A 27,227-nucleotide genomic window follows, 5' to 3' on the forward strand; every position below is an offset into this window, starting at 1 on the left:
ACTTCAGGAGGGATGTGGACAGCATTGAGAGGGTTCAGAGGAGGGCCACCCGCATGATCAGGGGCCAGCAGGGCAGGCCTTATGAGGAGAGGCTGAGGGACCTGAACCTGTTCAGCCTCCACAAGAGAAGGCTGAGGGGGGATCTAGTGGCCATTTACAAACTAGTCAGGGGGGACCAGCAGGCACTGGGGAGTCCCTGTTCCCCCGAGCACTACCAGGAGTGACAAGAAATAACGGTCACAACCTGGCAGAGGGTAGATACAGGCGAGACATCAGGAGGCGCTACTTCGCTGTCAGGGCAACTAGGATCTGGAACCAACTTTCAAGAGAAGTGATGCTGGCTCCTACCCTGGGGGTCTTTAAGAGGAGGCCGGATGAACACCTCACTGGGGTCGTTTGACCTCAGTACTCTTTCCTGCCATGGCCGGGGGTTGGACTTGATGATCTGCTCAGGTCCCTTCCGACCCTACAAACTATGAAACTATGAAATTGGAGAGTCCAGTAGAGGGCAACAAAATGGGGAGGGAGCTGGGGGACATGTCTTATGAGGAAAGACTGAGGGAACTAGGCTTATTTAGTCCAGAGAAGAGACTGAGAGGGGACTTAATAGCAGCCTTCAGCTACCTGAAGGGGGCTTCCAAAGAGGATGAAGCTAGACTGTTCTCAGTGGTGGGAGATGACAGAACAAGGAGCAATGGTCTCAAGTTGCAGCAAGGGAAGTTTAGGTTAGATATTAGGAAAAAAATTCTCACTAGAAGGGTAGTAAAACACTGGAACAGGTTACACAGAGAGGTTGTGGAATCTGCATCCTTGGAGGTTTTTAAAAACTGACTAGACAAAGCTTTGACTGGGATGACCTAGTTGGGAAGGTCCTGCTTTGAGCAGGACGTTGGACTAGATGACCTCCTGAGGTCCCTTCTAACCCCAATTTTATGAGATTCCATGACGAAGCATACAGCAAAATTATCATTTAAAAATATCCTTGGTCTGAACATTTTAATTTTCCCCTTTGTGTGGGTCATAAAAAAAAGTGGGTCCTACAGGAGAAATTGGAAGAGAAGAATGTGGGAGTCTGAAGGACTAGGGTTGTGAGGTCATTTCAGGATCAAGAGTACATGGAAGAAGATATGAAGACAGGAGTAAAACCAGAAATGAAATATCCTTGGGTGTGTCTTCACTGCAACAGTTAGCTCAAGTTAGCGCTCTTAAATTCCTCCACTTGTGTTCGCATAGCTAGTCAGACTGACCACAATTCAAAATGCCACTCAGCTACACTGAGTGATGGGATTAGTAGCACAGAGGAACTGGATTATTAACAGGTAATCAATTCTTGTAACTCAGGATGATGCATTACTAGTTTATTAGGAGTTCTTGAGCTTCATTCCACCCCTAGGAACTAGCTAGTTTGAGTGCAAAGAACCACTTAATATGATCCAGAGATTTTTGTTTGTGGACAAGAATTAAATTAGGGTGACATTCAAATTATATATACTGTATTTACTCAAATATAAACTGAGGTTTGTCTCCCTCAATCAAAATGGTGGGAAAAGCTCCTTATTTTACATTTGCATACAAAGAAACCTCTTAAATACATTCTTTATCATTAAACTGCTGCCAAAAGCAGCACATGCTCAGTAATGGAAACCAACTATGAAGTTGATTACATGCAGCCAACACTGACGTCGACTATAAAACACATGGCCCATTTTGGGCAAACATACTTGTCACTGCCGTGCACCACAGCGGGGGGGAGGGGGTGGGGGTGTCTGGGGCCTTAGAAGGCAGTCAGGCGGGTACTTGTGACGCTTGGAGTGGAATTAATTAGGCAGACGCTTATCGGTTGCAAAGCAAGATTATTTACTCACGCTGTCAAGGTGGTGAAAGACGGAGGTCAGAGGTACTTGGTTAGTTACAGCTTAGGGTTCGTAGGTCGGTCTGCATAAGTATTCGGAAATGGTCGGGCCGGCAGTCGTTTGATTTATGTCTGAGATTGGGTCAAGACGGGGGAACTGACAAGTGATCAAATTGTCAGTTACTCTGACACGTACGTTCAGAGGTCTCCAAGGTGTGTGCGGAGGTCCCCCTTCTTCTTCTTCCTCTTTGCGGAAGTGTATGTGGGTTTTATTTGTATAATAGCCAATTGCTTTTCGCCACATCATAAATTTAATTAGAACCGCCAATTATATAGCGGTTTTCGCTAGGGTGTTATTTCACAGGGCTACTCCCTGTTTTCTCTGACCAGTTATAATGATTTATGTAAAGCAAAGAAGGCAAAAGTTTTCTCTCTGTTAGTGGTGCAGCTATAAATTTCTTTTTCGCTGACACGCAGAGCAAAGAAGGCTGTTATTATCACTTTCTAAGTTAACCCTTAGTTAACCTAGTGAAAAATAAAACTGCTTTAACTGGTATCTCTTGCTTGTGGCATGGGCACTTACTTAATTGGGTTGTGACAATACTGATGGGAACCTTTTTTTTCACGTGAACTTTAAAAAAATGGGTACTTGTTCTCCCAGGTAGGAATGAGCACAAGGCCTGGAGGTACTGCAGTTTCAGGCCTATACTTGGAAAGGCTGGTGCAAACTCCAGCACCCTCCCCTAGTGCCAAAAATGCTAATGGGAACTTTTTTTTAAATACAGATTCTATTAAAGACACACTTATTATTCTACGCTTACAAAGCTTCCTTCTTTTTACCAGAATTTAATATAATAAAAAAATTACATATCCAAAAACATCCAACCACATATATCAAACCCTTAAACAACATACATCAATTTTCCACAAAAGAATCCCTTACAGAACTCTCTTTCTTCGTACAGCAATCCATGAAAAACTATTACCTCAGTAACCACCTAAAACTCTCTGCCTCTCCCAACAGTCCTCTTTGTTACCTTAGTTAAACAAGTGGATCCAGTCCTTTTTCCTCCACTTCTCTGCCTCTTCTTCTCTGATCTCTTCCTTGTCCTGATCAATGTAGTATTTCAGTTCATGCAGCCCCAGGTTCAGGTACTCTCTTTCAGTGAAAGCCAACCCCTTAACAACTGGAGGTTTCATACTTTCCATAAAGTAGTTTTAAAACATGCCTTAAAGTCCTTAATAACATGCAATAAAGTCCTTAATAATGTTTCCTCCAGTCCCTTTGGTGTGAGTCCATATAATAACATCTCCCACACCAACAGATTTATTTTTGTGATGCTCAGAAAGTGGCGGATCCTTTCCCACACTCCCTTTGCATAGGTACACTCCCAAAACATGTCCCACTGTTTCTTCTTCCCTGCACCTCTCCCTTGAGCATCTGGATGAGCTTATCAACCCCTAACCTCTATGAATCAAGCCTTTTCTATGTTGTATGTCTCTCACTGGCAAGATATTTTTTACAACCATCTATGCTAGGTCAGCATGTTCCCCTCTTGGTTGTTTATCCACCACCACCCCCCACACCTTCTTCACTTGTCCTTCTGTGAAGTTTCCTGCCAGCACCATCTTGTCTCTCTCCTTAACTACTTTAATCAATTTCTTATGATCCTTCAAGACCTCCAGCCCTACCTTCCCTATTTTATCCATCTGCATGAAACCTTCCACCCTGACGTAATGACTTGGCAGTTGCCATGCTCATGGACTTTACAAAGAGGTCTGATATACTCCCCATTTCCTCAAAATTGCAGCTGCATGAAATTGAGTGCTACACACAGCTTTCCCCCCCTCCATTACCACATTACATGCTATGCTTAAATACTTTGCGTAGATGAACAATCCTAAATCAGGCAGCCCCCATCCCCCCCCATCTCTCTTGCTTTGTTCAGTTCACATCTAGCCAACCTTTCTCTTTTGGCATTCCAGAAGAGCACACACATTTCTCACTGTATTTTGGTTATCTGCCACCACGTTAGTGTGAATATGGTTCCTGTATATAGAATATTCAGCAGTAGCACAGCCTTAAACACCACCACTGTTCCTGAAATGGACAGCACCCTTCCAGACCATAACTAAAGTATTTGCTGTATCCTTGCATTTACCTTTTCCCATGCTGTATTACCTTTCTCCTCAGTGTCCATTAGGATCTCTAGTACTCTGATTTCATTATCTCTTATTAGAAGGCCCAACTTCTCCAAATCCCTCCAGTTCCCAGCTCCCATTATGGTGCTTTTCGATCTATCTAGTTTAGTTCCCATCACTTCTCCATAGTCTCAAGTATGCTTTAGGACCCTTTCCATCGGAAGTCTGTAACTACTACATTTATATCGTTCATGTCTGTGGGGAAGAGCTATACTGGTACCCTGCAGGTCCACAGGTAGCAGATAGTGGAATGACCTTCAGGGAAGGTTAGCTGTGAAATAAGCAGGGGTAACTCTGGCAAATAAGTAGTCACAGATCAAGAAGTGGCAGCACAACCAGGGTGTGGTGAGGACAGCAAGTAGCAATGGTTTCCCTCTAAAAAAAGTCACACACATCCTTTGATGGTACTATGACATGGTGAGTACAGGTCACCGCTATAGTAAGCCTGCTCAGTCCTGAGTCATGGGTCTGCAAGTCCTCAACAGTGGAGCAGGCAGAAGAAGAAATTAGAATCTTAACAGCTGTGAAGGTGGATGTAGGCTACAGAGATCCCCAGTTGTCTTTGTCTTCTTGCCATTGGATCAAGGTCCCGTTCTGTCAAGAGCTGTGTGGAAGCTGATGTGCAGCAGCTTCTCCATGATAAAGGAAGTCATGCACAAGCATCTTCCATGAAAACAGCTTTTCCAGCACATTCCTCAAGCCCTTTGGTGATCAGCTAATGGTGATAGGAGCAGGAGATCTTGAAGCTCCTAGTCATGAACTGGCATGGAGGTAGCAGTTACAAGAAGGTCATCTAAGACTTGAATGAGACGTGGAGTGCTATTCAACAGCTGTAACTGTGACTGAGCAGCCATCTTCAGGATCCACTCTGCTCACCCCACATGAGGAGGGGGCTAGAAAAGGTACCCTAAACATAGTCTGTCTTATACAGTGTGCTGTATTTCTTCCTGATTGGATAACTGTGTACAGTGGGATCACCTTTACTGTGATCAAAAATACCAACGAAGACACACCATCATTTTCAGGACCTGGAACATCAAGACACTCATGGAAAACCCTAATAGTGAACACCCAGAGTGCTACGGGGCAGTTGTGGCCCAAGAACTCAGGTGATACAATATCAGTATAGCCGCCCTGAGCAAGGCCCAGCAAGTAGGAGATCAGCAACTCAAAGAACATGGAAGTGGCTGTATCTTTTTCTGGAATGGTAAACAGGAAGGAGAACACCAACTTCACGGAGTTGTTTTTGCCATTAACACCCATGATCTAAGCATTGTCACCTGATTGACTATGTCATCATGCATGCCCAGGATTGCAAAGATGTCCGCATCCCCTGAGCTATGCTAGGAGCTGATGATTGCTGGATTGATCACTGATTCATCTGCTCAGTTTTGTCACTCAGACTAGTTCCCAAACAACAGCTACAGCAGAAGCAAGGCTGACAAGATCAGCACTGAAGGACTGAAGGACACAATCAAGTGAGACCTCTTCCACCAGTGCCTCAATGAAAAACTAGTGAATTCCAACCAACAACAATGGGAGAATATCAGCAGCATGTGGGGTGCCCTCAAGGCCACCGTCATCAGCCTCTGTAAAGAGACGCTTGGATTTTCTACTGGGAAACATCAACACTGGTTTGATGAGAACAACAGGAAGATCCAAGAGTTGATCTATCTCAAGCGCAAGGCCTTTTGTGCTTGGCTCCAGACTCCCAAAGCAACTTTTATTCTCCCAGCTCAGCCAAGGCATATGCTCAAGAAGAGAGCAGAGAAAGTGCTTCAGGTACATCCTCAAAATCAACCTTAAAAATTGCAACAAAAGTACCTCTTCCTGTTTTCCCACCATGCCACTCCTGGTAGGCCATCCTGCTATCATGCTCCCACCGTCCTCTGCTTCTCTCCAAATTTGCTTTCTGCTGCTCTGTCTCCCACTTTCCTCTGCTCCTATCTTCCTTCTAGCAACATCACTCTCATTATTATTGCCTCCGCCTTTGCTTCTGCTGTTACTTTCTTTCTTCCTCCCTCTGCTGTTGCTCCCATTGTCAACTTCTTTCTTCCCCACCTTCAGCCACTCTCCATCTGTCTCCAGATCTTCATTTCTGCTCTTCAACTCTTTTATTGTTTTGAGCTTTGGCTCTCCCTTCTCCATTTCTTACATCCCAATGCTCTGTTAATCCCTTTCTCTATTTTTAAGACACAGATCAGGCTTTCAATACTGATGAGAATTTACCTTTTTTTTTTTTTCTTTTTTTTTTTTTGGAAAAAATATATTTCTCTCTCTCTCTCTCTCTCTCTAGATATAGATATATATATATATATATATAGTGTGTGTGTGTGTGTGTATATATAGTTATATATAGTTATATATATATATATATCACCTAGCAAAAACTTTTCTTCATACACCTTAAACCACATTTAAAGCCCGCACACCCATTACAATGAACGCACCTGTGGATCCATGCTCCTGCATACTCATCCTTTCCCTAACCCAATTGCACTGTCTCTTAGTGTTAGCCCTGATTTTGGGGTTTAAATTCTCAGTTCATTCACTGTCATTGTCTCTGTCACTGTTGCTTCTGCTGCTGCTGCTGCCGCCATCATCATCATCGCTGTCTCCAGGTCCAGTTGTCTCATCCTTTTTGCTATCCCTGTCCACTCCCGCACTAGGGGGGGACTTTAAAGAGCCTGTGCTAAGTGTCCCTTTTCCAGGTGGAGTTGGCTGCATCTTCTTTGTCCTCTCCCACTGATTTCCAGTAGTAGGACTGGAGTTCACTCAGAAATATTTTAACACCATGTGTTTCCTCAAGGTTCATGTGTCTGTACATCAGCAGGTTCCTGATGGGGAACCTATCACAAGGATAGGTCAGGACAGCCCAGCTAAATAAGATACGTGGTGGTGCCATTTGCACTCATTCCCCCTCAGCACCTAGTCTTTTTAATGGCATGGTGAGCCACAACACTGAATACATTTCAACTTCCTCTTCAGTCCCACAACTGAACTTTGCTCATTTGAAATTTGGAACTTGACTATTGGGTTTTACCCAATAGTATTCGGAACTGATTTGGCCTTTGAAACGATTTTTTTTTTTTTAAGTTTGTACTATATAGGTACAAAAGTGCTCCTTAAAAGTGTGTCTATGGAGTGCCTGTGCTAAAACTTGCAGCAGTTTCAAAGCAAGGTAAAATGCATCAGTTCTAGATGAGTTAAGTCTATGGATGCCCATACAATTTTGCCTACATACAAATTACTACAGGCATTTTTATTTCTAGGTCACTGTTTTCAAATTTGCCTCTCACTTCCATGTGCTCAGGGAGAACAGGGTCTGACAGTAAGGAAGGGTATAAGGGGCTTCAGGGGGAAGAAGTTGCGGGGGCAGAGGGCAAGGGAGCCACCTGACCCTCCAGCTTTATTTTCCGTGCTGTAGCTGTGGGAAGGGGTCAAATTCAAGGCAAAGCCTCCAATAATTAGATTATATACCTGGAAAATTATAACAAATTTATAAATTTTCCATATATAGAATCTAATTATTGAGGGGGTCATTTTATATTCGGCTTCATCTTATAAATATGGTACCTTGAGCTAATACTGCAGTGAAGAGAAGCTCCCAGATGCTATCATGCTTACCAAAATACAGAGGGAAAAGGGGAAACAAAATAACTGGAGAAATCCAAAACATAGATCAGGGCTAAGTTCTTCAGATCCTTAAAAGATGAAAAAGGAGATTAAACTCCATAGTAAATGGCAAGAGGAAGTGAGCAGAGTACCTGAAAGAAGGGAGCAGTGTGGGCTGACCAGAAATCAATGTATTTTATTTCTTTAAATGATTTTATCCAAAGGATGAATGTATTTGTCCTTACAGGTCTGACCTGTGGAAGGGACAGGACCTAGACCAGGGGTGGACAGAATATGGCCCATGGGCTGGATCCAGCCCACCAGGCCATTCTATCTGGCCCGAAGAGCCCCTAAAAGAATTAGAAAATATTTATCTGCTCCTGGCTGTCTGTCAAATATTTATCTGCTCCTGCTGGCAGCAGGAGGCAGGAGCCTAGCCCTGCCCAACCCCAGCCATTTCCCTGCTTCCTACCCCCACCCTGCTCCAGCACCATGTGGCTCCCAGCTGCATGGCCAAACCAGGGAGCACTGGGCCCCGCCGGTACAGGGGGGTGTGCACATGTGCAGGCAGGGGTCGTGTGTGTGTGTGTGTGTGCGCGCGCGCGCGCAGGTAGGGGCAGAGTGTGTGTTTGTAAGGTGAGACCCACACAAACACCACACTATACACATGCACCCACACACCCCTCACACTGCCATACACGCAGACCCCATGCCCCCTCACATACCCTAGCCACCCTGCCCCACCACACAGTCCTCCACAAACCCACACCCACCCACACCCCCCCACAAACCTGTACCCACCCCACCCCCACAATATACAAGCATGAGACTTCATTTTAAGACATTGTGCAATCACCTCTATGTATGCTACGCAAACACACATAAACCAGGGCAAAAATATATTTTAAAATCAAACTAATGAATGTTTTCGACGTTCGCTTTTTAGAATATCATTTGGTATTTTTGTGGTTCCGAGATGACAAAACCCCTTGCTGAAAGGAGTACTTCTGGGGGCAATGGGAAAGACTTCTGGTGGCAAAGGTCAGGGGGTAGGGGCAGGACTTCTTGTCCCAAGATGGCGACCAGGGGGCAGGGCACCTGTCAAGGGGCAGGGCTACCCGGGCAGCCCTCAACAGCTTGCCAAAACTTGGTAAGCGGCCCTCTGCCCGAAATAATTGCCCACCCCTGACCTAGAAGCTGGTGAAGGCATGACCACTGGCAAGATTTACTGGACAGAAAAGATGGGGAAGGGGTAGATGATAGGCCATTTAAAACTCACTGAAGACAAGAATCCTGATCTGGCTAGAAACACTTGCTGCTTTAATGAACTGGATAGTCCTTGCGGTGATGAACTCACAGATTAGACTATTCCCTAATAATTAAATAAAGCTGAATGTTAAACAACTGCATTAATTGGGACCAGCCCTTGTGCAATTAGGAAATCATGGAGTTGATCAGTAAGTGTATAATGTAGCGGTGGCATCTGCATGCTCTTGTGGTGATACAAGTGTAGCAAAAGTGTTGAAACTTTAACCCTGTTTCGTTCAAGGCTAATTTACAGCCCTGCTATATTAGCTTGCAGAGGCAATGGTTACAGTATAACAGCTAAAGCAGGGGTGGGCAAAATATGGGCCAGCTTATTGTATCTGGCCCAAGGGCAGGTGGCCACCAACTCATGGGATCTGGCTCTTGGGTGGCCAGCGGCTCCAGCTGCCATGCATTTCTGGGCAGGCAGACAGAACGGCTTCCACTACACGATGGGCAGGTGGGACTGCTTCTGCCCAGCGCTGACATGGTGACATCAGCTGTGGACCTGGGCAGATGCCTCAGTCCCCACCTGCTGGGTGCATCCACAGCTGATGCTGGTGCCCACCTAGGGTTGCTTCCACCGCATGAGGCAGGTGGTGGTGTAAACTGTGGACTGGGTTGGCAAGTTCCAGGTGGTGATTGGGATTGGGGCATGCTATAGCACCAGGCAGGGGGAGAGAGAGAGGATTGGGACATGCTACAGCTCTGGGGAGGGAGGAGGAGAGAGATGGCAGGGATGGAATCAGGGCATGCTGTAGCTCTGGGAAGGGAGGGAAAGGGTGGGGAGAGAAAATTGGGGCATGCTACAGCCCTGGGAAGGGATGGAGGGAGGGGGAGAGAGATGTGGTCCTAGAGAGGACACCAAAACTGATTAAGTGACCCTCTAGCCAAAATAATTGCCCACCCCTAAGCTAAAGCGTGCTGCCTAGACCAGTGCTACCTACCCTTCTGAAGTGATTCAAAGTTTCCTCTGTCCATAGCCAGACACTGAATTTTTAGGTACTTTGTTAACATACAATGGAATTTAGAGAAAGGTCTCCCCCTACCCCCTTCCCTTCCCCCCACTGCCCAAGATCTCACAAATAGCCAGTAATTTTTTCTCCAAAAGTAGCAAGAACTCTTTATACAACTTTAAGAGAAGAAAACAATACAGAATCTTGTGGTTGATTAGATATGCAGTTGATTGAAGTGTGGCTGTCACATTTGAGCTATAAAGCAGCATGGAGTAAATAATATGCTACACATCAGGGAGGTGCTACCACAGTGCCTATTGTCTGCAAACTAGTTCACAACAGTTAACAGTGGGAATGCTATTTAAAGGAAATTTTTAAATTAGATGTACCATTAATTCATTGTATTGAATCCTAGAAATGTTTTGCACTAAACCTCTTTTCCCTGGCAATCACAGATTTTAATCAGGCATACTGTTTGGAAAGGGCCCATTCAGCATATCAGCATCTTGTAATAATGTTAATTCCTGATTCACATTTCTGGATAGCAAGCAGGCTGCCAACACAAGTGGCTGAAATGCAAATATCTCAGAAAAATTCTGAGTCCAGTTTCCTTCTTTTAGAGTCCCGGCGCATCCTACTGCCTGTGGTTCTTCATCACATTCACCTTCACTTGAGACAGCAGAAGGAACTACTCATCTGCTCTGGGATCCTTAGTAGTATCTTCTCCATTATCAAGACCAGTTCCTTGGTAATCTGCTGCTTTCCTTCTCCATTCATTCACTAAGACTATATCTATACTATGGAGGTTGGTTGTTGTCCCCCTAATTACAGTGGTTGCATGAAGGTGGTCAGGATTCTCCCTTCTGCCCCCCCAACCCAAGCCCCTCCCTCAGTGTTGATACAGCACTGTCAGCTGTAGGCATTTTTCACAACCGGTTATATCAGCTCCACCACATGACAAAAACTCTGCCAGCAGGACCTGTTTTCTGCTGGCAGCGTTGTATCCCCCACCAGGAGTTTTCCTTTCTGAGTTATGTCACCTACAAGGTGAAATCTTTTACATCTCTACGTGTCCTCTCTCTGCCAGCAGAACTTTATAGCATAGATGAGGGCTGCTTCTCAAGGGCAGACTTGGAGTATATTACTCATTAAATATATTTTTCAAGGAATGTTTTTATCCTAGAATGCTGCTAATTTTATTATCAGCAGGTGAACACATCAAGTGAATGAGTGCTGTTGTGTTCATGACTCGCAGCTTTCTGATTACAGCATGTTCTTAGTGTTAAAAAACGTATACATTTACCAGGTGCAACACTATTTAATTTTCATCACCCTAGCTTGGAACTCAGTTGTCTCTGGTGCTCAAAAGCTTTTCTGAGCTCTAGCACTTACAGTTCCAGCGGAGACAGTAACTAGCACTTTATGGTGCATGTTAAGAGAATGCTCTAAAATTATCAAATCAATAAAATCGCATTTATTTTCAGAAAATATTGCTGAGTTAAACATTCAGCTTTGATTTTCGTATACTCTGATCTTCAGTGCCAGCTTAATCACTTAAAGAAACCCTCACATAAAAAGGGTGGTGAAGGGCACCAACTCAGTCCAAAGGATTAAGGTGTTAAAAATAAATCACATCAGCATTTCCAACTATGAAAGATATTGGAAGAAAGATATTGTGGAAAAAAAGATGTTGTAATGGTAGAATAAAATAATGTTGCCATGGAATTAGGGGTTTACTATAGCACCTTGCTATGGAATTAGGGTTAACTGCAGTAGAGCTTGGTCCCTGTAGTGACATAGAGAAAACACACAGACCTCACAATAAATTGTGGATTTATATCCATTGATGTGATCCAGTATTCTTATATTAGGGAGGGAGAAGGTGAAGACAGACACTGAAGCTCTGGCTGTCATCTATGTCAATTCTATGTGTCACTCTCTGAGCCTCTGTCTCAGGGTTTTCCAGTTCTTCCCAGCTTTTTTAACTTGAGTCCTGTCATGCAAGCTGTTCCTGGAGTGGCTGACATTGCACATACGGCTTGCCATTTCTATTCTGTCCTCAGCTGCTGACTCTCTGTTTACTTACTGCTTGCTGTAGGAGGGAGATGTCGTGGAGGAGGTTGAGATGATGGTGGAGAGCCTCCTGGATGTACTTTTACAGACTCTGCTTACTATCATGAGTAAATCGCAGTCTCAGGAGGCGGTAAGAGGGCAACGCTGCCCGCAGTGCACAGCAGAAATCACTGTTAGTAACTAACAATCAGGTTCTATTTCCTGCTTCTCTAACCTTCCTTGTCCCCCAGTTCTTCACCACCACTACACCTCATTATCATTTCAAATGCATGAATGCTCAGAGCTTCTTTTCTTTTCCTTTCCTATCATGAATCCATTTCTTCCATTGTGGAAAAAATCAGTTACAGTGCAAGTCAAGCTGCTTCCACCTGCCTTTGATTCCTCAGCCTGAATGACCAGTACCCATGGCCTTCAGCACAAATCTAGAGTGAGGCTCAAACTCACGCCTTTGGAACTATAAATAACAATTCTTGAGTCCTAGTGCATTTTGATATCTGATATGGTAGGTAGCTGGCTTAGGATATACATGTCCTGCAGTTTGCATATGTTTTTGCAACTCACATAGATTTAAAATAGCTGCCTTTGGGTACTGTGGCCACAACAGTATATTTCTCAGTGCAGGCTAGCTGCTCAAGTATTTACCCAGGGTCTCAAATGTATAAATACTGTGAGTAAATGGATCTCATGCTATTGTGGCTAACCTGTTGCCAACAAGCCTTAGTTTGCAAGTTGAACACTGGCTTGGATGTGCTACATGAGCTTTAGTAACACCTTTAGATAGTTGTGTGGAGACATAGCCTTAGTAAGAAGAGTACATACTAGGAGAGAGACAGCCTTTGATTTTCAGCCTTGACTCGCTAAATGGGTTTGTTTAAACGAGAATATTTTTAATAAGTCCTATTAAAAACAGAACACAAATGAATCTCTGAGAGGTTTTTCCAATCTGTTAACAGAAAATAAAGATCAGTTACCATACATTATTTTTAATCGCTGCATGCACTAGGTTTTCCTTCATAGGCATTGAGGCCATTTCAGACCCCTCCCTTTATCCCTTACCCCAGGTTGACTTAATGATTTTTTATTTATATATATATATATATATTCAACATTGTATATCTGGACTAAATAATTTTTCATTTAATTCTTTCAATTCATTGGCAGGGGGAGTATGTGTCCTGTCTCTTGTCTTTGCTTCGTCAAATGTCAGACACTCATTTCCAGCATTTACTGGACAACTTCCAAAGCAAGGATGAATTAAAGGTAGGACAGAGCATAGTGTTTGTAGGATCAGCTAACAAATATTTTCCTCAGAAATCAGATAGCTGAGAAATGCAGAACATTATTCAGTTCCTTCTTCAATCCATTCCAGACATTGTACATACATAGGAGCTTACTTAATAAAAACTTTAATGTTGTTCTTTTGTCACAAGGCTGATCTCGAATACTACGCAGACAAAAGTCACTAGCAGACTGTTTCAGCCTGTTGGAGTAGTGACCATGGTAATCCATTGTGGCATGCTGCCCAAATTCATCAATGGTAACTATTAGTGACCCAGAGATGATCAGTGAGGTGTATATGCCCTCACTGGGGGTTTCTCTACCAGCAACAATTTGGAGTTGTCCACTTCAGTGATAGAAGCCTACGTATTACCTTGTTTTGGTATGAATGAATCATGTCTTATAAGTGGCAAACTAATTTAGGGAACAAGATAAAATGTGATGGAAGTAACAGCCATTTTGTCACTTCCCTTTGTCACCAAATGAAGATGGAGCTGTATTCAAATTTTTTAGGGGACCTTGTGATTTCTCAGCAATACAGGAAATAGTATCAGACTGACAGCATAGTAGAAAGGTACTAAAATAGTTGAACGTACAAAGTGAAATGCAATAAAAAGTCTCTCTGTAGAAATTTTTAACTTCCAGTTATTCTGTTTACTAAAAAATCCCTTTCTTTGGAGAAGCTGGATGGCTCAGCGGTATAATCTTGTATCAATAGGATGCCATATCATGTCTGTTTGTAACTCAAGGGTCAGCTCTCTGAGATGAGCAGTCTGACATCTTTCATGGGCACTGCATTCTTTCTTTTTAGAAATGCAAACACATGCACATACACACACACAGATGTATGGCCAAGACATGCAGAGATCAGGTAACAAAGGCATAATTAACTAAACTGTCATGGCTGTGGCAAGGAGTTACATTTGTCTGCATCTACTACTGCTGATTTGTCTTTTACTTCTGTGTTAGGAGTTTCTTCTGAAGATTTTCTGTGTGTTTCGGAACCTGATGAAAATGAGCGTTTTTCCTCGGGACTGGATGGTGATGAGGTTACTCACCAGCAAGTGAGTGAGGACAGGTTTATGGCATTGACATTTTGTAAGAGGACCTAAAGGACTCTCTAAATAGGGCTTCATGGTCTCATGAAGACAATGTGCTCTTGTAGGCAGAGGCATAGAACTTACGTAAGACTCCAGAGAAGTAATCCTGATTCTGAAAAGAAATTTGAATTCTCAGGATCAAACTGGGACTTCCTTCCAGTGAATGAGCATTTGCATGTACATTTTTTTATATACACATGTACCGTAGAGTTAACACTACGAAGCCCTGTTTGTTCACAGAAAGTGCAAGTAGCCTTGTCATTTGTGCACACGAGTCATAGTGATGGTAAAATGATGTTTTCAAAGTGGGTTGCATGAGGGACCTCTGAGCATTTGTCCCTTCGTAAAACTTTTTTGCATTGGTACAACTTAGTTAATACTTGACTACAAGTTTTGTGAGGATGAATGTTGGTAGATTGCTTAGACGGTAGAAAACCTTCTTATAGTGACAAGTAAAACAGGTATCATATCCCAGTGGAATAACCAGCCGAGTTGGTGCCTAGGGCAAACACTGTAAGGCGGAGAGGTGAGGACGTGGTTCTGAGAGAAAGTGGGGATGGTTCTGAGAGCAGGGGGAAGGCAGGGAGCACAGGTTCTCAGAGCAGGACAGGGACAGGAAGCAAAGTCCACACCCCAGCAGCATTGCTATGCTGGGACTCCAAAACAGCCCCACCAGAGCTGCTGCCACCGTGTGTGCTCTGCCTGCCCTGGCTCTCTTGCTCTTAAGCTCTGTTTTGGAGTCCCTAGCCCAGCGGAGCTGCTGGGGTACAGATTCCATGCCCATACAGGAAAAGAGCTGGTGACCTAGGACACCGTAAATAACCTGTTCACTACTAACGTTACTTCTCTGTGAATTTTTTTAGGTTATTATGAAATGCACTTATCAAGGGTGCTGAAATATCACATGAATGAGATGCAGAAGTTTAGTCTATTTGTTTCTAAAGCAAATAGGACTTTTTAAAATTGCAGCATGTTGTTACACAATTTAATCTCATATAATTAAGGATACTCACACACACAGAAAAAAGTATAAAGTTTCCCAGTGGATCCACAATTGACAGAATGCCCCAAAATTGCACAGATAAAATGTTTAACAAATATGGAATAGATCATTTTACAGCAAGGGACAGAAAAACCTAATGGTTTATGCTTCCCTAAAAAAAAAAAAATCATCTTTTTGATTAAAATGTTGTACATAAATGAAAGCCAATAAGAGTATTAATTGTAGTACTGGATTTCCATTTCAATATCTATAATATTGGCAAAAACATACTAATAAATACCATCTTTAAGAATGTATGTGTATATATGTGTGTGTGCATGTATGTATGCATGTATATGGAAAAGAGTGGCTAAATGCAGGCTGTATTATAACAAAACCAGTACGTACAGTAGATTTTGAATTTATCTTTTCTTTCAAATTTTCAGTATCATAGTTACAACAGTTCAGTACCTGTCTGCTGCACTGCACAAGAACTTCACAGAAACAGACTTTGATTTTAAGGTAAAGATTGGGTTGTAGACAATGTTATGACATCCATTAAAACCAGCAGCAGCCCAAGCACATCAGCAATTCTACGTTAACTGATTGTATACACCATCAATATTTAAGTGTCTGCTGAGAAAACAGTCCAGCCACCATGAAGAGGCAGCTTTATTAAATTAAGTGGTTTGGACTGCTTATGTTGGTTATTCCCTACATATTTCAATCTAATGTCATTCACAGTACAGTGTATGTTTTAGTTCATGGTTAAAAAAGTGTTCATTAAAAATATTTAAGATTACACTGAGAGCACCAATTTTTCCCCCTTTTGAGCAAAAACAAAGTTGAACATATAAAGAGGTGAAAGGCCAGTGCTTTAAGCTGCTAGCTGATTTCCACTAGTATTGTATGAATCCAGGTTTCATTTCATTTATTTATTTTATTTAGTTTCATTTAGTTTATATCTATCTTATATACATACCAAATAAGTTATCTAATTCCATCTATAAAACAAATACACGGCATGTATATCTGTGTTCATAGACATGTCCATACACTGATTTAAAACTAGTTCTGCCTTTAATTGTCATGTTTTAATTTTCTTCCTATTTTCTAGGTGTGGAACTCCTATTTTAGTCTGGCAGTTTTGTTCATAAATCAGCCAAGCCTCCAGCTGGAAACTGCCACTCCAGCCAAGAGAAAGAAGATTCTGGACAAGTAAGCACTTGGTCTCCTAACCTCTTATTGTTTCCATCACAAATTCCCATAAATTAGTGGGGCAGTTGCTTTATAAAATCATGAATGGAGGTCACAGGAAAACTTAGTTTAAATGTGAATTCAGTTATGTTAACATTATTGCCACAGTTAAAGAGTAGCATCTGTCTCTTCTCTTTCAGATATGGTGATATGCGAGTGATGATGGCATATGAGCTTTTCAGCATGTGGCAGAACTTGGGTATATCTCTCTACTATTCCTGTTCTATCTATCACACCAAAGTTGTCTAAGATTTGCATTAAAAATTCTCATTTTAGTGCTATAAAAACACAGACCTCAGTCTTAGTCTTTTAGTTAGTTCCTCTAGGAATTTTAAACCAAAGAAAAATTGCTCTTTCTGCACAGCTTCAGAGTGCTTGTTTTTCTCTTTTGAAATATCACATGTCTACGAATTTAAATGCCCTCCTCTCAAATATTAGTGACATATCTCAAGAACGTTTTTCCCCAATATTGTACTGAATCAGGATTAGAAAATTCTGCAACTCTGCTGCAATCCAGTCTAGCACTGAGCTTCATAGTTTCATAGTAGTTAGGGGTCAGAAGGGACCTGAATAGATCATCTAGTTTAACCCCCGCCACTGATTGGAGCACACGCTGGGACACACGACCCCAGACAGGTGTTCATCCAAACTCTTTTTTAATTTACCCAAGGTAGGAGCAAGGACCACTTCCCTAGGAAGTTGGTTCCAGATCCTAGCTACCCTGACAGTGAAATAGTGCCTCCTAATCTCTAACCTGAACCTATTCTCCAGCAGCTTCTGGCCATTGTTCCTCGTCACCCCAGGTGCTGCTGGGGGGAATAGGACCCTTCCTATTTGCTGCTGATCTCCCCTAATGAGTTTGTAGGCAGCCACCAAATCCTCCCTCAGCCTCCGCTTGCTGAAGCTGAACAGGTTCAGGTTCCTCAGCCTCTCCTCATAGGGCCTGCCCTGTTGCCCTCCAACCAAGCGGGTGGCCCTCCTCTGAACCCTCTCAAGGCAGGTCTCATCCTTCTTAAAGTGCGGTTGCCCAGAACTGGACACACTACTCCAATTGAGGCCAAACCAATGTCGTTTAGAGGAAGAGTATCACCTCTTTGGACCGACTTGAGATGAATCTTTGGATGCACGACAAGGTGCGGTTGGCTTTGCTGGCTGCGGTCTGACATTGACGGCTCATGTTCATCTTGGAATCAATGATGACTCCAAGATCCCTTTCTGCCTCTGTGCTCACAAGGGGGGAGCTCCCCAGCTTGTATGTATGCTGTGGATTCCTTCTCCTCAGGTGCAGCACCCTGCATTTATCTACATTGAAGCTCATCCTATTACCATCCGCCCACTTCTGTAGTCTGTCTAAGTCTAATTGCAGCCTCTCTCTGCCTTCGAGCGTGCCTACCTCTCCCCACATCTTGGTGTCATCGTCAAACTTGAACAATGTGTTTTCCACCCCCTCGTCCAAGTTGCTGATGAAGATGTTGAACAGTGTAGGCCCCAGGACCGAGCCCTGGGGGACCCCACTGTTCACGCCCCACCAGGTCGAGTACAACCCATCCACCACCACTCTCTGGGTGAGCCCCATCAGCCAATTTTTGACCCATCCAACTGTGTAGGCATCAGTGCCACAGTCGCTCAGTTTATTAATGAGAATGGGGTGAGAAACAGTGTCAAAGGCCTTAAAGTCCAGAAAGGCTACGTCCACGGCGACACTATCATCCAGGGATTTAGTTACCTGGTCATAAAAGGCCATCAGGTTGGTCTGGCAGGACCTGCCTTTGATGAACCCATGTTGATTTCCCCTGGGCATGATCTCCCCTGCTGGCCCCTCACAGATGTGCTCCTTGATAATTTTTTCAAGAATTTTCCCCAAGACTTATGTGAGGCTTATGGGCCTATAGTTTCCTGGGTCCTCCTTTCTCCCTTTCTTATAGATGGGGACCACATTAGCTAGTTTCCAATCTCCAGGCACCTGGCCCATGGACCACAATCACTCATACAGCCAGGCCAAGGGCACAGCAATGACCCCCGCCAGCTCCCTCAGCACCCATGAGTGGAGGGTATCAGGGCCCACAGATTTAAAAACATCCAGCCCTGCCAGAAGATCCCTAACTACTTCTGCGCAGACCCAAGGCCTGGCAGTGCTGTCCTCAAGATTGCCCCCATCTGTGGTGGGAGAGCTGTCTTGTTCCCTGTCCAAGAAAACAGAGGCAAAGAACTTGTTAAAGATTTTGGTTTTCTCATCTGGCATAGCCACAAGATTACCATTTGAGTCTAACAGGGGCCCTACATTACCTGCTGTCTGCTTCTTACTCCCAGTGTATTTGAAGAAGGACTTTTTGTTGTCCTTAATCCTGGTCACTAGCCTGAGCTCCACCCCCACCTTGGCCTTCCTAATGGCCCTCCTACACTCACGGGCCAAGGAGGAGTATTTCTCCTTGGTGATGGCATGAATGTGGGCAACAGATAGTCTCTTCAGCAAAGGTATTTACTTGGGCAAAGGCCAGCCAGCCAGAGGTTCTCTGCCCCCTCCAAAAGGGTTAAGCGGTCCCTCCATTCTACAGCCCTGAGCACCCCCAAAGATCTGTTCACTTCAGCTCCCCAAAGCTCTTCCTCTTGTCTCAGTCCACAGACTCCTAGAAGCTATCAGGCTACTTATTTTTCCAGCCTGCTCTTCCTTTTGTCATCTGTATTCCCCTGGGTGTTGACCATCTTACCTTTGCTGATATATAGTCAAGGCCATTCCAAACTTCTTAAGGTTCATCTGGTCCCCTCTACACTTAGCCCACCCTGGCACTTAACCTCTTGTTTTCTGTGTACCAGCCAAGGAGGTAAACTGAGTCACATAATATTATAATAACAATGTGAACATAGTTAACACAGAAATATCACAAATCATATTGTTAATCACGCATGCCTATTTATGGGTACTTTATTTACATATCTAATAAGAATAGTAACAAATTGCATGTTACTGAAATTGAAAAAAATCTAAAACTTGCCCACATTAATGCACAGTTATTACACCAATTATAGCATACTTAGGCATTTGGCTTGCTGCTACGCAACATTTTGATTAAGAAACTAGTACAGTATAAATCCATACAGTACAAATTAAACGGATTAAAATTGGCTAATGGAAAGGACAAAAATATAATTGTGAATGGAAAAGTATCATCAAGCAATGGTGTTTCTAGTGAAGTGCTGAAGGGTTCTTTTTCTTTTCTGTTCAACATTTTTAGCAGTGACATAGAAGGAAACTTAAAAAAATTAGGGGAGTGGGAAACGAATGAAAAGTTCAGCATACTGATACAGAGCAGTCTGGATAATCTGGTAGGCTGGACACAAGCAAGCAACATGGGTTAAATGGCCAAATGTAAGTCACAAATACAGAACCAAAAATGTAAGCTATTACTTGCAGGATGGGGTATTTTTTACCCTGAAAAATAATGACTCTGAAAGGGATTTGGGGATTACAAAGGATGTCAGCTAAGCATGAACTCAAAGTGCAAAAGTGTGACTAAAAGAACTAAGTCATACCAAGATCAAATGGCTGAAAGTTGAAGCCATACACATTTAGACTAAAATAGAGCAGACATTGTTAACTGTGAGGATAATTAACTACCACTGAAACAACTAAGCAAGGGTTGTAGTTGAGTCTCTTATCATTGATTTTTTTTTTTAAATCCAATTGAGATGTTCTAACTCAAACAGGAATTCATTCAAGGGAGTCCAGCAGCCTATGCCAGTAGTTTTCAACCTTTCTGCATTTGCGGACTCCTAAAAATTTTCAAACGGAGGTGCGGACCCCTTTGGAAATTGTAAGTGTTGGTACTCGCTTTTGACTGATCATAGTCATCTTTCGTGAACTGCTTAGACAGTCTGCAGACCCTCAGAGGGCCATAGACTACAGGTTGAAAATCACTGGCCTATGCTATGCAAGAGGTCAGACTAGATCTGGGATCAGCAATCCTTGTAGCTCTGTCTTGCAGCTTGGGTGCTCTGGGAGGGGAGCAGGGGCAGAGATATGTGGTCCCTGGCAGAGAACTAGGTCACAAATTCTGGCTCACAGCAGCAAAATGTTGCCAATCCCTAGACTAGATGTTTACAAACAACTTTTAGCAGTCTATTGCAGATTTCATCGTAGGGAGGATAAGGATCTCTAAAGCTAAAAACAGACACTGGATTTCTTCTGGAACAAAGCCATTTATCCTGAAGTCCTACAGATTCAGAAGGCCAACCCTTTTGTCCTCCGTTAAGTACCTATGAAATATCCAAATTAATACTTCATTTGCAGCAGGACAGTCGGGATAGTTGTGGTGGTGACAATTTAGTTAATTGTCATTCAAGATGCTTGCGTAAATGACTATTCAACACCCTTTTAATGAGAGTCAAATCAGCCCCAGATTAGTGTGTTTTTAACATTAAAGAGGTAAAGCATCTGAATGATATAGTTGGGAAGGCCCTGCTTTGAGCAGGGAGTTGGACTAGATGACCTCCTGAGGTCCCTTTTAACTTAAATTTTTTATGATCCTGTGTGCATATCTACATGTTGCCGTATGGTGATGTTGCTATGCCGCCATGCTTTAGTACTTCCTTTTGGAAGTAATACCATGGTGCATAGTTAGATTTTGCCACTACATTGCTATAGTGGCATACTATAACTGTGGAGTGCGCCACCACGGCGACATAGCTGGTGACCACATGTAGACCCCACGTGATCACTACATCGCTGTAGTACACATCTCTATGTCACTGTAGGGCAATGTGTAGATGCGCTCTATGTGTTCTATTAAATACTGTTAGTGTCATATCCCCATAAAAAATATTCTTAGCTGCTAGCACTTCTGAAATTGCAATGGGATCTTGCAGTCCTCTCTGGCATACTGTACACATGTATTTTTAACAAGCATGTGTATTTTTGACAAGACACACAAAATAGATTTTGAATACATTTCTCTGTAAATGAAAATGTTCTGTAACTTCTGCTGAAGGATTTATAAATTAATAAAAAAGATGACCATGCAGGCTGTGGCCTTGATCCTTTTGGGGAAAGGATGTGTTTGATGCTTTAAGGCATAATGCAGGGACAGGTTATATGTATAGAGTCTCACTTTTTTCACAGGAAGGAGTGATACAGGAACAAGGCTTTTACTAAATGTAGATTGTTTTGTGTTGCCCAGGGGAACATAAAATTCATTTTATTCCTGGAATGATTGGACCCTTTCTTGGTGTCACGCTGGTCCCACAGCCAGAAGTCCGTAACATCATGATCCCCATCTTTCATGACATGATGGACTGGGAGCAAAGGAAAAATGGAAACTTCAAACAGGTAAAATGACTTCCCTGTTTTTTTCAATATCCTTTGTTGTTTTGCTCTTCCATAAGGCTGGGCTGGAAGCACAAAATTCTTTTTTGATTTGTTGTTTCTAAGTGTGAGGAGGCTGTTGTCATGGAGACTTTTCTGCTATTGTAATTAAAAAGTAACATAATTTAGAAAACTGCAACCAGAATCCCCAAATTATACAAACATTTCAGTATTGCATCTGCCAAGCGATAATTTCTGCCATGAATGTGGAGAATAGTGACCTCTTCCGGTCAGGTGAACCCCCCTGCACCACCTGCAAGCAGCCTCTCATGCTCCCTTAAAGGACCAGGCACACCCCAGTGCCCTGCTACATTGTTACGTTAGTGCCTAGGAGCTCTAGTCATAGATCCCCTTTTGCTAGGCACTGTATAAACAGAAGACAGAAACATTGTCCTAGATGCAAAGAGTTTACAATTTATGCATACAAATTCTCCCTTCTGTGTGCTCCTCTAGCTTCTGAACTGTTTCCTTATCAAAGATAGTCTCAGCATGGTCTTTTGCTGTTTAACTGTCACTCATGGATGCACTGTAGACTCAAATGTGCAAAAAACTCCTTGGGCTATTTATGGAACTCTCTGCCACAAAATGTCATTGATGTATATATTGTAACTTACTAATGCTAGAGAAACATTAAACATTTCATAAGAGTCAAAATTAATAGAAAATAGAATAATCAAGGTCTATAACTCATGATTCAAAACATAAGGAGCTGGAACCAAAGCAACACTTGCTCTTATGATATAATATTACACACAGCTGGGCAGGCATATTGTGGGCTTTTACATTCCACTGAAGGATCAAGTGTCAGCCGCTATCCAAGACAAGATATTGTAGAAGAATTGTTGATCTCTTTCAGTGTGACGGTATTCTGTATGACTAAAGCTCTTCAAATTCTGCTTTAATTTAAAGTGCTTCTAATTTAGAATGTGTTAGTACACCATAAATGTGCAGTCCCTCCCAGCTAAAAAAGTCTTAAAATGTGTCAGAGCATATTCTGTATCCCAAAAATCACTCCCAAAGCTGTCCCCTACTCCAGACCCAGACAACAGAAAAGGACAGCATGGTGGGTTGGTAAGGCTGACTCAGACAAGGAAAGAGGTCCAAGGTCTGTCAGCAATATGACTAGGTTAGCAGGGGAAGATTTTGATATGTGATCAGGGTCTAGGTCTAGACAAAATGAGATGAGGAGGCAAGAGAAACTGTCTGAGACACAAAGGTGTCTCCCTGAGGGGGTTGTTCAGGTGACTGGAGGGTGGAGGGGAGTTGGTATTCTCATGTGTTGGGATGTTGTTTGGGGAAACCCTGTCTGTGGGTTGGTTGTTAATTGTAAACAAGTCTTTTGGATAAGATAGGATGTAAATCTGATCAATAAATAAATACATAAATAATAGGGCTGTGCGAAGCTTCAGTTTCTGATTTGATTCAGCAGCCGAATCTCCAAATCTGAATCAAATCAGGAGACCCTTTAATCTCTCCGAATAGAATCAAAACCCTCCGAACTGATTCGGAGAGATTTAGAAAGATTCGACGATTTGGACATAGTCACAGCTTTAAATTTTTTTTCTACATACCTCTAGGTAGCACATGGCTCATGAATGCTGCGATGCTGGGGCGCATGGAATGTCCCACAGAAGTGCAGGGAGCTGCCCAGCAGCAGAACCTGAAGTGGACCGGAAGCACTTCCAGTTCACTTCTGGGTCTGCCGAGCCCCCCCACCCCCTCCCCCTGGCTCAGCAACTGGTGCCTCCTAGGTCTTGGGGAGCACCCAGGGTCCCCCTGCAGCTGATAGCCAAGCCGGCAGGCTGCGGGGGGTGCCCCCTACGTGCTTGGTGGCGGACCTGGAAGTGGACTGGAAGTACTTCCAGACCATTTCCAGGTTCGCTGCCGAGCACGCAAGATACCTTGAAGTATGTAGAAAAAGTATTTAAAGCTGCGTCTATGTCCGAATCACTGATTCTCTTAATCAGCATCAAATCTTCAGATTCATCCGAATTGAATCAGGGACAGTGATCTGAATCAACCAATTGAATCACTGTCCCTGATTCGGGCTGAATGCAAATCCAAATCGAATACAGCCTGTTTTGCACACCCCTAATAAATAACCCTGGCCCAGGGAGCAGGGAAACATCTTGGCTTGTTTTACATCTGCCCTTCAACAGACTAGGAGGTACAGTGCCTGCCTGTGCAGGCAGTCCTTCCAGGCAGCTGTTCCCTGATGGGTAAGTTGGGCTGATGATAGCCAGGTGGGATGATGGTGAGCTGATCAGTTGGTCTTCCCTGACATCATTGCCATCCAAGTGGTGCTGTTTTGAATGCTGGGATAGTTCCTACTTGGGGGATCCAAACAGGTGAAGCAGTCCCCCCACCCCCACCAGCATAGACACCAACTTTTATTTTTGCCAGGGAGGACCTAAGATGATGGACATGTGCCCCCAGCCCCCCAGTGTGTGGGGAATGGGGTGTGTGTGTGAGGAAAGGAGGTTGTGGGCACAGGTGACACATGGGGGGGTGGGAGGGGGCACAGGTGTTGTGGCAAGGGTGTTGGGAGGGTACATGCCCCCTGATATTCTGCACCCACAGCAGGGCATCGGGTGCAGGACTGCAGGCAGGCCAGACCAGCTCCAGGCAGGTGCTGCCTCTGCAGCCCAGCAGGCAGGACCTGATATGAAAGGAAGCACCATGCTGCCATGGATGCCAAGGTGAGGCACACCTGCCCACTCAGCAGCAGCAGAGGCACAATTCTGCACCACTGCCATACCTCACCTAAGCAGCCGTGGGAAGGTGGCACTTCCTCCCTCTCTGGGCTCCATCAACTAGGCTGGGGAGGCAGCTCCTGCCCAGAGTTGGTCCATCCCAGCTGTGGCCCTACACCTGTGCCCCACTGTGGGTGCAGAAATCTCAGGGGGCATGTCTCTCCCCACACCACATCACCCTGGCCCCCTGCCTCTCTGCCACATTGCCTGTGCCCTCCCCCCCCCCAAATGCATCACTTGTGCCCCCCGACACATTGCCTGTGTCTTCTCCCCTTTTACCCCATAGAGGTACCTGGAGGGAGCTACAGGAGCTATTCTCCACCGCTGCTTCGCTGCCTTGGCCTTGGGCTGATGCAGATCACAGATGTGCCCACAAGCTGCTCTCTCTTCGATGGTTTATTCATACATGGCCTGATTTTCATGGTCTTCCTAAGGATGCTCTCCTTCCTCCCAGATGGAAAGGAGATCCAGGACCTCCCCTTACTTCCAGTTGGTGGAGTGTTTTACAGATGCAGACATTCTGTGGTACAAGTCATTTGAATGGAGGGTGAATAGGTGCTCAAGTGTGTTTGAAGCACTCACAAGGAGCCAGTTTTCCAGGGTAGCAGTGCAGAAAATGCTGGCAGCCTTCATGCCTAGCTTGGTTGAGGTCACACTCATGGCAGGCTGTGGCCTGAGGGCACCAGAGTTGGGAATGAGTCACAGGGGAGTCATCCCAGGATAGTTAAAGAAATAGGAAGCAAAGCAAAGCATCTTGATACATTCGTATGCCAATTATCTCCCTGTCCTGCTCTGGTGAGGAGAACAAACATCACGTCAAGTGCTTCACCAGGAAGTGCTTCAGGGTTATTCCTGTTCCATTCAGGGTCATTTTTTATATGGCTCAGGCTGATTTGCACTGTAGCGTAGTGTGTGTTGTCTGACCCTTCATTTTTATAACTTTTTAAGGCACTTGAAGCACCAGAAATGTTATGTCTGTTGTGACAGGTACCCACTCTGGGCCGACCTTAATGTGGCCCACACACCTGTTCCCGGGGCAACCGCCCACCTACTCGCCTGCCATGCCTTGTTCTTAATTGATTAATCAGTGTTGATTAGCAGGAGGCTGCTAGGGACGCTATCTGCGGCTCCGTTTCCTCCCCTACACCGTGGTCCACACCTCACCGACGGAATAGCTGTTGTTTCAGCTCTATCACTATCTGGCACCTCCTGTTCTCTCTCGGGCCTTTCTTCCTTTGATGCACACTCCCTCTGGTGCTATGGCTCTCTCTGGCCCTATCTCGCTCTGTGCCCTCTTCTCTGGGGCCTTATCTACAATGCTGCCCCCTCCTGGGTGCTCTCCGTGCCCACACTTGGGCTCCTCTATAATGCTGCCCCCTATCTGGGGCTCACAGTGCCCAACTTAGGCTTCCCAATAATGCTGTCCCCTATCTGGGGGCTGGGGTCTATGTACCCCATACGCTGCGCCCCTGCTGGCGCTGGGGTCCCCACACTACTGTGGGCCCCCTATGAGGCCTCCTCCAACCCCTAATAGCCTCACCCAAACCACCGGTCTAACCAACAACAAAAAACAAGCCCCTGGACTGTAAATAAATTGAAGCCGCCTGGCTAAAACAACATTGCTCAAGCATCTTAGAGCTGCCATATGCTGTACCTGCAGTCAGGCTTCTTCCTGCACCCTGGCTTAGGGAGCTCCTGCCTCTCTGGCTGCTGGTAGGGAACTGCCTTTGGCCCCCGCCCCTAGGGTTTATAAGGGCCAGGCCCTGCCCCTTCTGGTCACCTGACCTTCCCTGGTTGCCCCAGCAACCCACAGCTGGGCTCCTTAGTCACTGCTAGGGCTCCCTCCCTAGCAGTTTCCCCTCTTCGGGAGCAGGGCACCTCCGTGCTCTGTGACACTGTCCATGTCCTGAATGTATTCTTCTTTATGTGGGCAGTTATCTAGTATACAGTAAAACCTGCCCAAGTATTAGATTCCTCTTTGAAATTTGAAATTATTATGGAATGGAGTACAGCAGATAAACAAGGTTTTCAGAAATCAGTTGTTCTTAGACAGAAAATTCAGTCCAAGAGATGATTCTTTTTGTTTTTGCTTTTGTTTATCTTTTGCATACTAAATTGGTTGCTAGGGGACTTTTTAAAGGGGGGAAAAAACCTGCTTTCAAGCAGCTTTTATGTTTTTATTTTGTAATGTAAGGTAACTTTTTTGCCAAGGTCACTTTTTCAGATATTGAATAACAATGCAACGTGATTCATTTACCAAATCAGGTTTCCACTTAAGGTCTTGGTAAGAAGATTCTCATTTTCATTTGTGTAATCACTGGCTGGTTTACTTTTGCTTCTCATTTGCTTCAGTTTCATTTTGGCCTCTGAAAGAGACAAAAAAAGAAAATTACTCTTTGCTTGTCATTAAATACACACAAGCCATTCTCCTACACAGCATTTTTTACTTTTAAAATGCCGTTTTTACTAGGTTTAAAAACATCTCATTTAAAAAA

General features: G+C 44.0%; 1 protein-coding gene and 1 long non-coding RNA gene across 9 annotated transcripts in view; one reads left to right on the plus strand and one right to left on the minus strand.

Moving 5' to 3' along the window:
• Positions 1–2,071, minus strand: part of LOC132244459 (uncharacterized) — a 78,776-nt gene extending 76,705 nt beyond the window's left edge. The window contains exon 1 of the long non-coding RNA XR_009455872.1: positions 1,866–2,071. This is a non-coding gene — a long non-coding RNA (uncharacterized LOC132244459). The remainder of the gene's footprint in view (positions 1–1,865) is intronic.
• DOCK3 (dedicator of cytokinesis 3) overlaps positions 1–27,227 on the plus strand; it is a 664,549-nt gene that overhangs the window by 557,877 nt on the left and 79,445 nt on the right. For 7 of the 8 annotated variants that reach the window (XM_059715389.1, XM_059715393.1, XM_059715390.1 and 4 more), the window contains exons 25-32: positions 10,551–10,678; positions 12,029–12,175; positions 13,165–13,263; positions 14,251–14,345; positions 15,810–15,885; positions 16,481–16,581; positions 16,761–16,819; positions 21,795–21,943. In XM_059715389.1, coding sequence (XP_059571372.1) covers positions 10,551–10,678; positions 12,029–12,175; positions 13,165–13,263; positions 14,251–14,345; positions 15,810–15,885; positions 16,481–16,581; positions 16,761–16,819; positions 21,795–21,943 — 854 coding nt within the window. The remainder of the gene's footprint in view (positions 1–10,550; positions 10,679–12,028; positions 12,176–13,164; positions 13,264–14,250; positions 14,346–15,809; positions 15,886–16,480; positions 16,582–16,760; positions 16,820–21,794; positions 21,944–27,227) is intronic. The other variant, XM_059715391.1, reaches the window with a different exon arrangement.

Source organism: Alligator mississippiensis, chromosome 12, assembly GCF_030867095.1.
Source record: "Alligator mississippiensis isolate rAllMis1 chromosome 12, rAllMis1, whole genome shotgun sequence".
NCBI classification, from domain to species: Eukaryota; Metazoa; Chordata; order Crocodylia; family Alligatoridae; genus Alligator; species Alligator mississippiensis.